Genomic DNA, 15,763 nt, shown 5'->3' on the forward strand with positions numbered 1-15,763 from the left:
TCTTCAGTAAATCCACATCCAAAGTTTCACATATGTGGGTAATGTAGTTCACGACATATGAGTCACCACAACACATTGGGGTATAATATTAGTAAAATGTCATTTGGTACCCCTTGGATAATGGTATGTCCTCAAGAAATATCATATAAGATATGTTCAGAATGATATAGAATATATCCCTGTCATAATCAACAGCCAAAGATTTGGATTACTTGATTTAGATTTAGACATGGACTGTCACTGACTACACTGCAACATCACCTGTCTGCAGTACTATCATCAGTCGCCACAGCACATCATCACTTGGCTACACCACATCATCACTTGGCTACAGTACATCTTTTGGTTACACTACATCATCACTTGGTCTACTTTCAGCATGACTCGCCAGCAGCACGTCATCACTGAGCAGGAGTAAGCACTCAATCGAAAGCCGTACATGAACACTCCCCTGTCGTAACAATACTGTCCGATCAACATCCTTCGCTTGCAGTACACTCTCGTTAACGTAGTGATTTTATTAAATCAAAACACAAATACTCCAACTGCAAAACATCTCTTTATAAAGCTGAATGCAGCTGATGTTCTAAAGAGTATAAGAAGTGCATGAACAAGCATATCAAGCAATATAAAAATTGATTTTATCAACTGATTCGAGGAAAGCAAAAGCATACGGCTAAAGAACTTTCGAAAATGTTTACAAAAAGTAAAGTCTACAAAAGAAAGGGAGATAAGTCATATGGACCCAAACGCATATGAACCAAATGCGACATTCATCAGATTCGGTAGCCTGATTGGTAAGTATTGTGAATAACAGACTTAACACTTTTTATAAAACATTAACGTATTACATCTTGCCCAGACGGGTTTCACAAATGTCCACTCAACAAATGACAACACCTTTGTTGTGAATATGCTCAACCAATTACTAAAAAGTAGCAAAAGCGTTCGATGATGTTTGGAGGTTTGGGCTACTCAACAATGTAATTAATGGTAGATTTTTAACTCTTGTTCAAATAATGTATGATAATATTAAATCGTTTGTACTGTCCTTACTAATGATAGATGATTCTGCCCCGTAAATGTTTAATGCCAGTGGTTAACTTCTCAGGTAGAATCAATCCTAAAGGGTCAATTTTACCGAAGTTGGAAAGCTGAGATAGACAACAGCCCTGAAGGTTTCTATTACAAATACATTAAAAATCTTTAGAAAATTATCTCCTCCTTCCACCTATGTATATTTACCAGTTTTAAAATACGAAACGTGTAACCATAACGTATATGTTGAAGTTGGCCGTTGCCATGGCATTGATCGTCAAAACAGAACCTGCAGTCTCTGTATCTATAGATCACTTGCTGTAGCAGATAATTTTCATTATTTATTTAAATGCGAAGCTGTTACTGAACAAAGAAATAAATACATTCCCATTAAATGCTTAATATCTTTCCCTAACCTAATAACGTATAAAGCATAAAACTACAAACCCCATACACTGACAACGAGCACTGGGCCGCCGGGCCGCCGATTATATGTCGCTGATCAAATGATCTTCTTGTTCCTATTGTATCGCAACGTTGGTAGGTTGGCTGGTTTGTTTAATTTGTTGTGTATCGCTGCACTCCGCAATATTCCAGCTGTACGGCAGCGGTCTGTAAATAATCGACCAGGCAATCCAGTGATCAACATCATAAGCATCGTTCTACGCAATTGTGATACAATGACCACCCGATCCCATTAGTCGCCCCGTCCGGCAAGCCTGGGTAACTGAAGACCAGTTCTAACACGGATGGTCACGAGTATAGAGAGGATCTAGGCATAGTGTTCTTGTTAACATTGTGATGATCCGAACAGTATTACTTTCGGGGGATAGCTCGTAGTTGGAATTCAGGTGGCGCATTTGTTAAACCCAGTATTCCTTCCAGTGGAGGCTTTACCCCGTTCACTGGGACGAACTTGAACTTCTGAATCATGGTGGTGAGGAAGAGGAAGAGCTCCATCCGGGCCATTGCTTCTCCCAGGCAAATCCTTCGACCTTAAAATATGAAAACAAAAGTTCAGTTCTATTACCGTATGTATGTATGTATGTATGTATGTATGTATGTATGTATGTATGTATGTATGTATGTATGTATGTATGTATGTATGTATGTATGTATGTATGTATGTATGTATGTATGGATGGATGGATGGATGGATGGATGGATGGATGGATGGATGGATGGATGCATGCATGCATGCATGCATGCATGCATGTATATATGGATGTATGTGTGTATGTGTGTGTGAGAGTGAGTGTGTGTGTGAGTGAGTGTGTGTGTGTGTACGCGCGTGCGCACGTGCGTGTGTATGCATGCACGTATTCATGTATGTATGCACGTACGTGTGTGTGTGTTTTCGTGTGTGTGTGTGTGTGTGTGTGTGCATGTGTGTGTGTGTGTCCATGCCACACTATGAAAGGAGCGTATGTGCATGTACTTATGTATGTGCATACAGGTCTGTTGCATACGATATGTAGCTTTTATATGTAACTCACCCAAAGAAAATGGGATAAAATCCTCTCTCTTCTGAATCTTGCCTTCGCCATCAAGGAAACGATCCGGCCGAAAGTTTTGTGGGTCTCCCCATACACCCTTGTCTTGGAGGACTGAATCAAGGTTCAACAGGATTGTGACCCCTTTCGGGAAGGCGTATCCTCGGAACTGTACATCTTGTGGAACTGTGTGAGGGCCAGCAACAGGGGCAATATTGCCGTATCTCAAGGTTTCCATAATGGTGGCCTCAACGTAAGGAAGGTTCGTCTTGTCTTTCATGGATGGTGGTCTGCTCTGACCGACGTTTTCCAGAATCTCCTGGAAGCACTTCTCTTGTACATCCGGGTAGTGTAGGAAGTAGACTAGCGCCCAACGTATTGTGGTGGACGTTGTTTCTGTGCCCGCAGTGAACAGATCAGAAATAGTCTGCGCCAGATTCTCCACTGCCAACATGAATGTAATCTTTAGTTTAAGTTCAAATGACAAATGTAAATTACCCATATAAACACAACACAGAAACACAACAACTACATGCGGAGGAAATGCAAAAATACTGTAACAGAATTGGCCATGTTTTCACTAAAAGATTCTAAAAGAAAGTTCAGCTTCCCCAGTCAGTCAGATTGACAAAATTCTCGATCAAAGTTAAAATGAAAGGCCAAATATAAAAAGAAATAATATGTGTTAGATATATATATATACCAAATTATATATATATATATATATAATATATATATATATACCAAATTCATTACACCATTATCTAAAATGATGTATTAGTTATATGTTTGAACAAATAAAGGAAAACAAAAAATTTAAAGTAAGTATCCAGCGGACCTCTCTGTACATACCATGAACATCTTCAGATTATAAAACACACGTACAGTCTAAAGTCGTTGTTTCTTGTTTCTGTTGGCGACGTCGCATCTCCTTCAAGTACACATGGATGAAGTCGTCCCGATTTTCCTCATCGTGATCCTTTAAGTGATTCTTAATGGAAGGATTAATTAGCAAATTTTTCACAAGATCTATGCTGTCCATTACTTTCCTGAACTTGAATGGGTCACCAGGCAAATATCGCACAAAAGGAAAAACGCTCAGTATTCCAGTTACTGCGCTATATTTAAAAAAATCATCCATTGCTTTCAGAAACTTGACGAAGACAGGGTCGGTATATTCAAAACGTTTTCCAAAGACAATGGAACAGATAATATTTGATACGGCATTCTGCGCTAAACGGTCTATGTGGAAACCTTGGCCTTTCTGTTCTTCTATGGCCAAGACAAACTGTGCGATTTCCTCGTGTATTTTGTCCTCCATGATCATTCTTCCAGCCCCAAACTCTCGCAAAGTGTTGAGAGCAAAGCGCCTCTGTTCATGCCACAAGTCCCCGGAAGATCCGACTACTCCTGTTTGCAAAATATAGTGAAATAGAATTCAACCCTATGCCGTAGCATAAATGGCACTGTATGTATGTGTATTGGAGACATTTGTAGAACAGTGTTGTATGTGAATCACGTTGTTTCTGTTAAGACTCATTTCGGGACGGCGGTGACCTGGTTACTATATCAAGACTGGGAGACAGGATTATCGAGTAAGGTTCTGGGCTTACTCTGGAATATACCAGTCCAGTGATGTCAGAAGAACTAGAGCAAACTTTTCATGTACACAAAACGGATCTCAGTCTGGTCTTTGCCAACTCACATACTCAGGTGTTTTGCCTATTTTGAATGCTAAAGCACTGTTGCAGCGATGTGAATCTTACCATCAATATCTTTGTAGCTACAGTCAATGTTATTATATTATAGTTATATTGAATTTGTATTGCCACGCTGTTTCATACCGTCATTGTAATTTCTTTGTATAACGAGGTATAACATTGTTCAGGTATATAATGCTGGGAAGGTATGACATTAGTGAGCTGTATTGTACCAACAAGGTATGACATGAATCAGCCGTATAATGCTGAAAAGGTGTGACACGGGTCATTTGTACAGTGCTGCCAAGGTATGACATAGTTCAACTGTATGTTGCTGCCAAGGTATGATGTGGGTCAGCTGTATGTTGCTGCTAAGGTATGACGTGGGTCAACTGTATGTTGCTGCTAAGGTATGACGTGGCTTAGCTGTATGCTGCCGCCAAGGTATGACATGGGTAAGCTGTATGTTGCAGCCAAGGTATGACATTAGGGCAACTGTCTAGCGCTGTGAAGATATGACGTGGGTCAGCTGTATAGTGCTGCCAATGCATGACATGGGTCAGCTGTATGATCCTACCAAGGTATGACAGGAGTCAGCTGTATAGTGCTGCCAAGGTATGACGTGGGTCAGCTGTATGTTGCTGCCAAGGTATGACGTGGGTCAACTGTATGTTGCTGCTAAGGTATGACGTGGCTTTGCTGTATGCTGCCGCCAAGGTATGACATGGGTAAGCTGTATGTTGCAGCCAAGGTATGACATTAGGGCAACTGTCTAGCGCTGTGAAGATATGACGTGGGTCAGCTGTATAGTGCTGCCAAGGTTTGACATAGGTCAGCTGTACGTTAATGCCAAGGTATGTGGGTCAGCTGTATGTTGCTGCCAAGGTATGACATGGGTAAGCTGTATGTTGCTGCCAAGGTATGACATGGGTCAGCTGTAAAGTGCTGTGAAGGTATGATATGGGTCAGCTGTACTTTGCTGCCAAGGTATGACATGGGTGAACTGTATGTCGCTGCGAAGGTATGACATGGGTCAACTGGAAAGTGTTGTGAAGGTATGACATGGGTCAACTGTATAGTGCTGTAGAGGTATATATGACCTGAGTCGGCTGTTTAGTGTTGCTGTGCGTTGATGGTATGCACGTGCTAAATGCCTATGATGGTATGGAAATACATAAAGGTAACAACGGGCGTAAACATGGCTTCTAAATGTTTATCATAGTAAAGCCTATTCACTGGATAAAAGAGTTATGTCCAGAACATTTCACATCTGTCAAAATTTAATAATTTCGTATCTCTGTGATTATTGATGGTAGATGTTAAATTCACACTACAACGTCACACGTCTCTAAAAATCAAGATTACAGTTCAATATATCGCAACTTGTGACCGAGGCTGGTTCGGGTAACACCGAAAACACAGCATTCGACAGTTCTTGATGTACGGAGCCATCGTGTACATTCCATACACGGCAAGTCTCGCCTGTATGGAAGCTGTTCGTCTCCAAGTTTCAATTATCGAGTTTAGGCAAGTCGCAAGGATAATGAGTCTTTTATCGAATCAGTAGGAGTGAGTGAGTCAATATTTAACGTCACATCGGCAAAGTCTCAGCCATATCGTGACGAGTCATCAGTAGGAAGCTTGTATCAAATATATATAGCATAGACCAAAATACTATCGAAAACGCGTGACATTGTGCCGTTAAACACTCTGTTTTTGTCGTTCAGATGCCCTCTGTAAACCTACTATATCGAATTTTCACTTTCACCATCAATGCAGTACAAAAAGGTAAATGACACAACCAAACACAAATTGCTTACGATGGTTTTAGCAATGACGATTATTGGCACTATTAACGTTTTCATTATGGCTGCCGTGGCTGTCATGGTCCAATGGTTAGAGCCACTCTTAAAACACCTTTAGTTCAGTTAAAATTTGAAGAAAACGCACCTTTTCTCCTTGCGAAGAAATCAGTCAAAAATGTGTGTGGCCTGTCAGAGAAGACGTTGGCGTTCTTGACTATGGCTTCTTTAAGGACGTTGTAGCCATTGAGGACGATGACAGGCTTGTGAAAGACATACAGACTGAAAATGTCGCCATACTTCTGTCGAAGGTTCTTAAACAAAACACGGGAATCAGTCTCCATTGACAGGGCGTTCCCCAGGAACGGAAGGAGAGGGGGACCAGGGGGAAGTCCAGTGGCGCGCCTCGTTGACAGCCATAACACTGTCAGCACCACGACCAGAAATAAGGCAACTGTTGTAAATCCAAAATCCCACATGATGATTGTGCGCTGGCTTCCAACCTGTGTGAAAGCTGACTGGAGAGAGCGAGACTAAGTACAGCTGTCGAGTGGCACATTACCACGACTGTCTGATTTAAAAGGACGCCCCTTATCAATGTTTGCAGAGTGAGTCAACCAATCAGCGTATATGTCGTGCACATGCCTTGTACATGTGGGGTTCTTGAGAGGCACTGAGAAGTCTTGTGCATGTGTCAAGAGGCCAAGGTCTGACTCCCAGTTACGGATAGGTGCAACACACCGTCAGTGTATGTATTTACCTTCCAACTAAATGAAATAAACACTGTGGTTGTTTGTTTCATAAAGTCAGCTCAGTAGTGAATTCTAGAAGCCTTAAATTTGTTTACGCTTCCAAATTAAGTTGGTTATCGTTTCAGCTTCACACTGAAAAAAGAGCATACGTTTCTATATGTATAGTAGCTGTTATATAAAAATGAGTTAGTTAAAGAACATTCAGTGAATAGTTCCGACTTTGAGTCATTTCAATTTGATACCTTATGTTTTATGAAGTGCTTTTATAATTCAGTTCTTTTTATGTTTAAATTTAAGGTGAATGTCCTTTTCATTCGTGATTAACTAGAGACACTTTGCACATGTTTGTTGACAACAACCTGGATTAACTGTGTAAAAGCTGTGTATTTGTCTTTTTTGTATACACTTTTAGCACACAGATGTCCATTATACTGATAACATTATGGGGCGGGGTATTTAAAGGATCAGTTAGGCGTTCATGTATAAATCGTGTGTAATAACTGCTATCTTTACTTTGATGAATTTGCTCAAACTTTGACCTATAGATGTCCCATATACTGACAACAATGTGCCACGGATCATTTTATAGGCCGTTAAGGAGTGTGTATAACAACTGCTTCATATACATCGTCTACAGCCGATGTAAATACAGGACGTTCATTTTCTCATGTGTGTACAATGTACTTTGTTTCTGTGATAGTATCATAATGACATGTGATCCAGTCGTCTAAGTTGCAGCTATTCGCGGTGTAGAGTTGCGTCCCTTGAGCACACCTATGAAACCTATGAGTGTTGTTTCGGATCCTGGTTTGTCATAAGTTCGTTTCTAGGTTTGTCGCCACCACGTTTCTTTCACCACAATGGTAAAGTTTGAGCCCTCCTACATTGATTGATCTAACGACGTGATGTTAGCGGAATACTGTTAAAAGCGGCTTTAACTAATTAGCTCATAACTCAAATTTCCTCTGAACCTAAGCTGCAGTGCGTTGTGCAGCTTTACACAGGTTGTACACTCCGCAAGACCCGTGCTTTTGTCATGATCCCCCCCCCCCCTTGGAAGGAACTACTCCACCCCACTGGGCACCCAAGTTGGCAATCAACTCATTTAGTGGGTATAACTACATTGTTGGCATTGTGGGTATTTGGTTCTGTGGAGGTCAGAGGGTAGCAGAGAGGGAAGGAAATGAAGTTAGTTATAATAGTAATATAGTAATAGTCCGCTTATATGGAGCTCATATCCAGGCACATTGCTTGCTCACGGCACAATGTACATTACTGTCCTCCAGTCAAAGGCTGTTAAAAGGACGCTATCATACTTCCCTATGCTTCTTCAGCTCACTGGGGATCATACAGCTATGCTGTCTCGTAGACACAATGAACTGAACACTCAGAGTTCCAGCACATCCTCACGGGCACCCATTTTACAGCTGGGTGAACTGAGACAATGTGCATCTTTAAACCTTGTCTACTAATGCTACGCAAGTGTGCCCACCTTGGGACCTGAACCTAGGTGCCTCCACCGGGGAGGAGACCCGTGTAGGTCCCGGGGTAGAATAGGTCTTCTGCAACCCATGCTTGCAACAAAAGGCGACTATGCTTGTCGTAGGAGGTGACTAACGGGATTGCGTTGTGGGGCTCGCTGACTTGGTTGACACATCATCGGTTCCCAAATGCAAAGGTCGATGCTCATGCTATTGATCACCGGATTGTCTGGTCTTACTCTTGATTATTTACAGGCCGTCGCCATATAGCTGGAATATTGCTCAGTGCGGCATGTAAAGAAACGCATTCATTTACACTATCCACACTATTACACTATATAAATATCCACGTAAGACTGGACTTAATGCTACATATTCAATACATAGTCGTTATTCTTGAAGTGGATTAACGGTCTGACGTGGCCCTGTGTGTGTTGTATTTACATGACATAATAAAATCTGTTCATGTTAAGATGTAGAGATCAACACTGTAACACATTTTTGTACACAAGCACAACCCTAACACTGTGAAAGATTTGGGCTTTACAGGAATTCTGAATTATAGACGTTTCTAGGTTCATTTTGAGAAACAGTGCCCCTGTAAAGAAAGTGGCACTCATACGTCTGTTGGTCTCAACCAAAAATCCTGAAAAGGAAGACTAGTTAAAACAGTCCTCCCTGAATGGGGTACGTTTCCACTTATGTCGTAATATGATCAGTTCCGTGCAGAAAGTCACGAAAGATTCGGCTTCAGAAAGTATTACGCCTTGTAAGTGTCTTATTGATCGAAAGCTTCATTTCATCGTTCCCTGAATACTTAGAGGGGTGTTCATGATATCAACCACTGGATTGTTTGGTCCAGACGACGTTTTTCATAGACTATTGTTGTACAGCTGGAACATTTCTTGAGCGTGTCCTTCAATAACAGGGAAACAAGTGCGTCAGTGTCTAAGGTGTCGTTGGAGGAAACTTGTATTTCTCACAAGCAAGTAAACTCATTAGTGTATGAGCGAGTTGGGTTTTACGCCGCCTTTAGCAATATTCAAGCACTATTATGGCGGGAGACTCTAGAAATGGATCGAAACGTGGCCTCCAACATGACAAGCCAATGCTTTAACCATAGGGCTACCACGCCGCCCCAACGATCTCATTAAGAGACGGCAACCTATTATTGTTATATAAAATCAATATTCGTGATCATTCGCCATGACACTATTATGAGAGACTCATCTTTCCCAAGGTAAATTCCGATAAGACGTTTCACGCTAATGTTCTATTTACTGCACTATGACCAGTGCACCGTCAGCTCAGGGCTTTTGTGTCTAGCTACAGTGCATTCAGGGACTTGACTGGCGGGGCCCAGTGTGTCACAATGCTCGGTGCAGAGATGTAACTACTCACACATCCGTGGTGGGTAATCAAAAGCCATCAGTGCAGCACATATGAATTACTCCATCCGCGTGAGATGTCTGTATTATTCTACCGCATAACAGATTCAGATGCATGGACCTTATTGTACGGTCCATTTTGGAAATGTCTCTTCAGTTTTATGCGTAACCAAACTTAGTTTTCCAGAAGGCTGTATCGAATGATTATCATACCACGCGGTGTGGGGCAGGAGGAAAGGCAACCATTGTACAGCATTCCGGTTGATGCTTGCAGAAACAGATGACTGTTTGTGAAAACGAATACACAAGAGAAACCTGTTTTACATGTCTAACGTCGAAGATGAAACTGATCATTGGGGTATAACTGTGTTCCAAATGTCATGTTTAATGCTGATTTTGGTAGGACAACTGTTCCAATGAATGAGAAAGTTCGAATTCCAATCTTATATCCTGCTTAGGTTAGTTGTGTCTGGGTGAATTGCCCCCTTATCCCCTATTGTCACACCAGTCATATGCTTAGGGTGGATGGACCCTCACTCTTTGTCATTACTTCATACACTGATGCACATTGTGAAATCGGTTACCACATGTTATAGTCAGATTGTGAAACCAGTTATTTCGTGAAATGACTAAGAGGGCCAGCCATTTCATGTCATTTTGTTTAACAACAACCAATACACAGCTATTGTCTGGTGTGGCTACTTTCGACATTGCAAGTGTCAAAGTGTCAAAATGACGCTCGCGTGAATTTGCACCTGTAACAGAAGACTGATGTTAATGTATGGTAACTAAAAACGTCAACGAAAATAAAGAAACTGCCCATTATATTTTAGTTAAACAAAGGACGAGTCATTAAAACAGTGAATATTTGAATATGTAACAACCAATACACAGTTATTGTCTGGTGTGGCTGCTTTCGACATTGCAAGTGTCAAAGTTTCAAAATGACGCAAAATGGCTGGCCCTCATAGTCATTTCAAGAAATTACTGATGTCACAATCTGACTCAACTAGTACATGTATAATATCAAGGGTGCGTTCTCTGCATGATACAACAGGTCGTTTAGATAAGTAGGTGTTATACACAGAATAGGCTGTTTTCCAAGTGTGTTTTATATTGTTTTTGTCGTTGTATACAACAAATTGGTTGTAATCTACTTGATAAAGAGAGCAGTTGTGCATTTAGTATGGTGGCTGAATAGGGCCTTAAATTTGCAGGCGAGAAAGCGATATCGCGAGACGAGAAAACAATGTCGCGAGACGAGAAAGTGATAATACGAGACCAGACAGTGATAACGCGAGACGAGAAAGTGATAACGCGAGACGAGAAAGTGATAACGCGAGACGAGAAAGCAATAGCACGAGACGAGAAAGCAATATGATTGCGTGAGAAAGCGATAGAGCGAGAGAGCGATATTACGCACATAAGCGATATTACGCTATTAAATGCTTTTTAGTAATGTTCTTGTAGGTGAATAGCATTGTTTAATTTGCCGTTTAGAAAATATCTAAGATAGATGTAGACTTTCCTGTGGCATACTATTTGAACGTATGCAAAAGTCATATCGTAGAATACCGGAAACATTCATTTTGTGAAGTGACTAAAGGAATTAAATATTTGATGCCATCACTGAATTGGAATTGTCTCAACCAGCTTTATGACACCAAACAATTCAAAATATGATGTGTTACCAATGTGTCGGAAGTGTCAAATGAAAGAGAGGGACCAATCACAAAATGGCATTGTGATAGCACTAACGCAGCCTAATACAGTATATTCAACCACATTCAAGCCATCATCCTAAAATAAAATCACTGCAACAACCGTCATTAAGTGAGTGAGTTGGGATTTATGTTGCTCTTAGCAATAATCCAGCAAATTGGAGTCATTTATGTTTATGTCACTTTATTGTATTTCATGGTTATCATCAATACAGCTCTACCTTCTATGAGTTATTGAAGATGATTAATATTTAATAACTGACGATATTGACGTATATGAACCCAAATCGCTATTAAACCAAGGAACGAAAGAGGCGCACGTGACAGTAAAACACCTTGGTACCTAAATGTAGAAACAGAACCATACCACAGTCAGTGGTCTAACCTTGGCAAATGAAAGGATGCAGTCAAACATCCGTCCAATCAAAGCTGAAACTAGTACGCAGGTAAACGCTGGTATAACTGACCATAGTGAACTTCGAGTGGCATTTAGGAGTTGATGTGTTGGACAATGAGGAAAGTTCTGTGGATATGCAGCTTCTTTATTATAATATAAGCGACGTTTGAGCATTTGAACAAGCCAACAGGTACAAATGTCTAGTATAAGTCTTGGTGTAGACAGTCATCAAACACGTGATGTACAATACTTCAGGAAAGATTTATATGCATGAGTAAAGTTTGTTCAGTAAGTTTACTCATTAACAATGATGCATGATGAAGCCAAGCGCCCATGTGAATAACAACCCTTTGCTCTGTAGCACTTTTATCTCATATCATACATATCATCACTAAAAGTATGTTATGAATATATCATTGAGACAGTTTAAATGACATTTTTTTGTCGAGAGTTGATATGTAAAAAATATTTGACCGCCATTGTAACATATGCGTACACAGTGATTTTCCAATCTCTGTATACATGTAGTATACATATCGTGGTCGTGTAGGGTTTGATCAGCTGATTGGTGACGCGTGTATTCAGTTAACCTTTTTCAGTCTGTAACATTTTCGTTGTCAGACGAAACTTGAAACTCGTTCAATATTTGTAATTATCTACCTATATTATCTTGGTTATGATTTGGTCAACCCCTGTCAAAACGATTCGAATTTAACAAGAAACAATAGGTGACATTCACTGGGTTGCAGACGAATAAATCCTCCTTCACATCTACAAAACACTTATCATGTTTACACTGGGCTGCGTCGCACCCCTCCTCTGTACCCTGCCAATTATGATTAACTACACTCCCAGCAATAGAAGGCCCTTAAAATAGTAAAAGGGGCAAAAACTCCCGACTTTTTCTTTGATATTCCTTCATCTTGTGTTCATTAATACACCCCTATCAATATGTCAGTTTTACAGTTTACAGGAGTTTCATGATATAGTGCTTTATTTCCGAAGTGATGATTATATTACGTTTTTGTTTAACCCACCTACCACGTCGATGACTTGTCGCACTGTCTCAAGCGTATAGTCTGGAGATAGGGAGGGACAGTTTGTTTAAGTATTACCTTAAGTACAACAATATTATGGACAACAATAACGGTATTATGTCATAAACATTTGGAACAATACCTTTTCACCACATATTTGTAGAAATATATATGTTTGAAATATGTACGCGTAAAAAGGTACTGATAAAAGGTACAGGGTGTATAACATTCCATCACTGAAACAATAAAGCCCAACGTCGAGAGAGAATATGATAGAGGATTTTGCCAACATTAACACCGCACTCGGCACTATTTCACCTGTATGGCGGCGTCCTGTAAATAATTGAGTATGAACAAGACAATCCAGTGATCAACATCATGAGCATCGATGTACGTGATTGGGTTACTATGACATGAGCCTGACCACCCGATCCTGTTGGTCACCTTGTTACCGCAGTAACACGGGGAGTAGGGAATATACTGGTTGTTAAGACTTTGCGGGGTATTGTCTCATTTTCTGATACTTGTCTTTATGGCGTGATGGCAAATGTGTAGCTTTAGCCCAAGGAATAAAAAGTACTAGTAACATACCTAATGAGAAATACTTCTGTATTGGTGGAACAGGATATTACGGAGTAAATTCTTATTCCTTCACCAGGTGCATGAAGAGACTAGGAAAAGCTATATACGAACATTTGAAACAATTGTGCCAAGATAACAAGGCAAGACTGCAGTTAATTAGCGCAAAATTGGTGGGGTGGATGGGCAAATGGAAAGCAGGGATTGTTTATCTAGGCATGAGTGATGAGATAACAATGGTGACATTTAAGAAGGGAAATGACAAGAAAGAAATGTAAGCCAGGAATTAATCCTGGCATAATTAGTGATTTAACAATAATGGTTGTTATCCTTTTCACAGGCTTTAAAAACACTCATTCATTTCAGCTGAAACACTAACGGTTTCTTGCGTTACTGTTGGAGTATTGTCCGGACAAGTTAAAAGATTAATTACAAAAATGCCACAGCCGACTAGAACAAATGGCAATTGAGCTTGAGCTTCCTGTTGGATTAGGTCATACGCAGACATGTGCAGACAGGGCAGAATTAAGGTAAATATCGCTTTCTCACTTTATTGCTCTATCGCTTTCTCGCCTCGTTATATTGCTTGTTTGCCTTGTTATATCGCTTTCTCACTTTGTTATATCGTTTTCTCGCTCTATCACTTTATCGTTTTCTTGTCTCGTGCTATCGCTTTTTCGTCGTGTGATCTCGCTCTCTCGCTTCCAAATTTTAAGCCGAGAAAACGATGGCCCTAATCAGCTACCATACCAACACCAGGACGTGTCTCCGCAGTTTGGCACATTGAATCACATTGCGTAATAGAACAAAGGTTATTTTATAGGCCGGTTAAATGTCATGGTGGCCACAGGGAACGCCACACTTAAAAAAGTACCATACCTTTGTTTTGTTAACATATGACAACATTAATCATTTTATGTATATTTTGTTCTTTAATCTTGCATTCTCTGCTTTTATTGCAGATTGTATTATCAGCTACCAACTAAGAAGTGTGTAAAATGTTTTCTTTTGTCTCGAATGCATGGGATACTCACATTCAGATTTGGATGTCCTATATGCTGGAGACGTTTTTATAGGTCGTTTATGAGTCTTTAAACTACCTTCACATTGGTGTAGATTACGTATCTACATGCACAGCCAGTAATGGGGGACACATATGACTAAAATGCTCGCGTTTACGGATGTCCCATATACTGACAACAGCGTGGAGCGATTGATTTTATGGGTCGTTTAAGAGCCATTAAACAAAGCGTGTGCAAGAAATATCTGCTGTCTATAGATGCAGAACATTAATTGGGTGCATGCATGAATCAGAGTTTCTCGTGTACAGCTGATATAAATATGACTCTGTTCATGTTTTCAACGTGTAAACAACATATATACTTTGTTGTTGTGCTAGAATCATAATCAGACGCGGTCCAGTCTAATACTTTGTAGATTTGTGTCTCTTAAACACAACAGGTTTGCACAAGTTCGTTTGTAGGTTTACAAGAACTACACCTGTCTCTTTTCACCAAAATGCTCTAAGCCTGAGCTCTGCGTGACTTTACAGCTTCCTTCTACAGTAATCTAACACAACGTGATATACGTGGATTACTGTTAGAAGCGGTTTTAACGTAGTTTATCCCTGAACCTTACCTACAGTAGTGACATGTTCATGTACTTGTTTAAGTGCCTGACTGTGAGGGTGTGGGTTCGAATCCTAAATAGGTCTCAACTCCAGAAAAAGTGATAGAATTACTTTTGTACTTTCATAAGGAAGTGTAATTCCTAATGTAACATATTTTACATTTGTCCACTTTCTAAATGACATTGTGTGATCATAGCTTTCGGTCGTGGGAGCCGTGTCAGTTAACAGTTATCAGAGAGATACACAAAGTCCGCAGTCTAGACAACCAGTCGTCCGACTTTCATTTTTGTGTGAGTCGCGGGGGCTGAGCGGGTCAGGTGGCTTTGCATGCTAACGATTGGATACTTGACTCGGAGAGTGTGGGTTCGAATCCCGTATGGGGCTCAACACAAAAAGTATTAGAATTTGTACTTTACTAGGAAAGTGTTATCCTAAATATAACTGACCACTTTCTAAATGGCATTGTGTAATCATAGAAATGGTAGGCTGGTTTGTTGAGTGTTAATGCCAGTGTCAGACTGCCTCCACGATCCAGTGGCTAGTGCATGTACACGGAGGGTCGGGTTCGATCCCTGGCCGTCATACTGAAAGACCAGAGCCTCGGTCCTCAAAGCGATTGTAGCGCTAGGAGTCATAAGTCTATGTTAAAGTATGGGAGTTACGATCATCTTAGTTCTACGACAGTCGTACGAGGGGATGTCAAAAAGTAGTGAGCCTAAACTCTATTCTCAATGTCTAATGTGTG

The 15,763-nt window shown here is 40.5% G+C and overlaps 1 protein-coding gene across 1 annotated transcript; it reads right to left on the reverse strand.

Annotated features, from left to right (window-relative positions):
• Positions 1-546: 546 nt before the first annotated feature.
• On the reverse strand, positions 547-6,512 carry LOC137287445 (cytochrome P450 2U1-like). Its single transcript, XM_067819738.1, has 4 exons — positions 6,182-6,512; positions 3,417-3,941; positions 2,535-2,975; positions 547-2,033 (listed from the first exon to the last, which is right to left on the reverse strand). The coding sequence occupies exons 1-4, from the start codon at positions 6,510-6,512 to the stop codon at positions 1,855-1,857; spliced, it is 1,476 nt and encodes a 491-aa protein (XP_067675839.1). The 3' UTR covers positions 547-1,854.
• Between the last annotated feature and the right edge of the window lie 9,251 nt (positions 6,513-15,763).

The sequence above is a fragment of the Haliotis asinina genome, chromosome 6 (genome assembly GCF_037392515.1).
Source record: "Haliotis asinina isolate JCU_RB_2024 chromosome 6, JCU_Hal_asi_v2, whole genome shotgun sequence".
NCBI classification, from domain to species: Eukaryota; Metazoa; Mollusca; class Gastropoda; order Lepetellida; family Haliotidae; genus Haliotis; species Haliotis asinina.

Coding starts and splice junctions, on each gene's coding strand:
- LOC137287445 (XM_067819738.1), bottom strand. CDS start 6,512: ATGTGGGATTTTGGATTTACAACAGTTGCCTTATTTCTGGTCGTGGTG. Junction 3,942..6,181: donor TTTCTTCGCAAGGAGAAAAG/GTGCGTTTTCTT, acceptor TTTTGCAAACAG/GAGTAGTCGGATCTTCCGGG. Junction 2,976..3,416: donor AGAAACAACGACTTTAGACT/GTACGTGTGTTT, acceptor TCATGTTGGCAG/TGGAGAATCTGGCGCAGACT.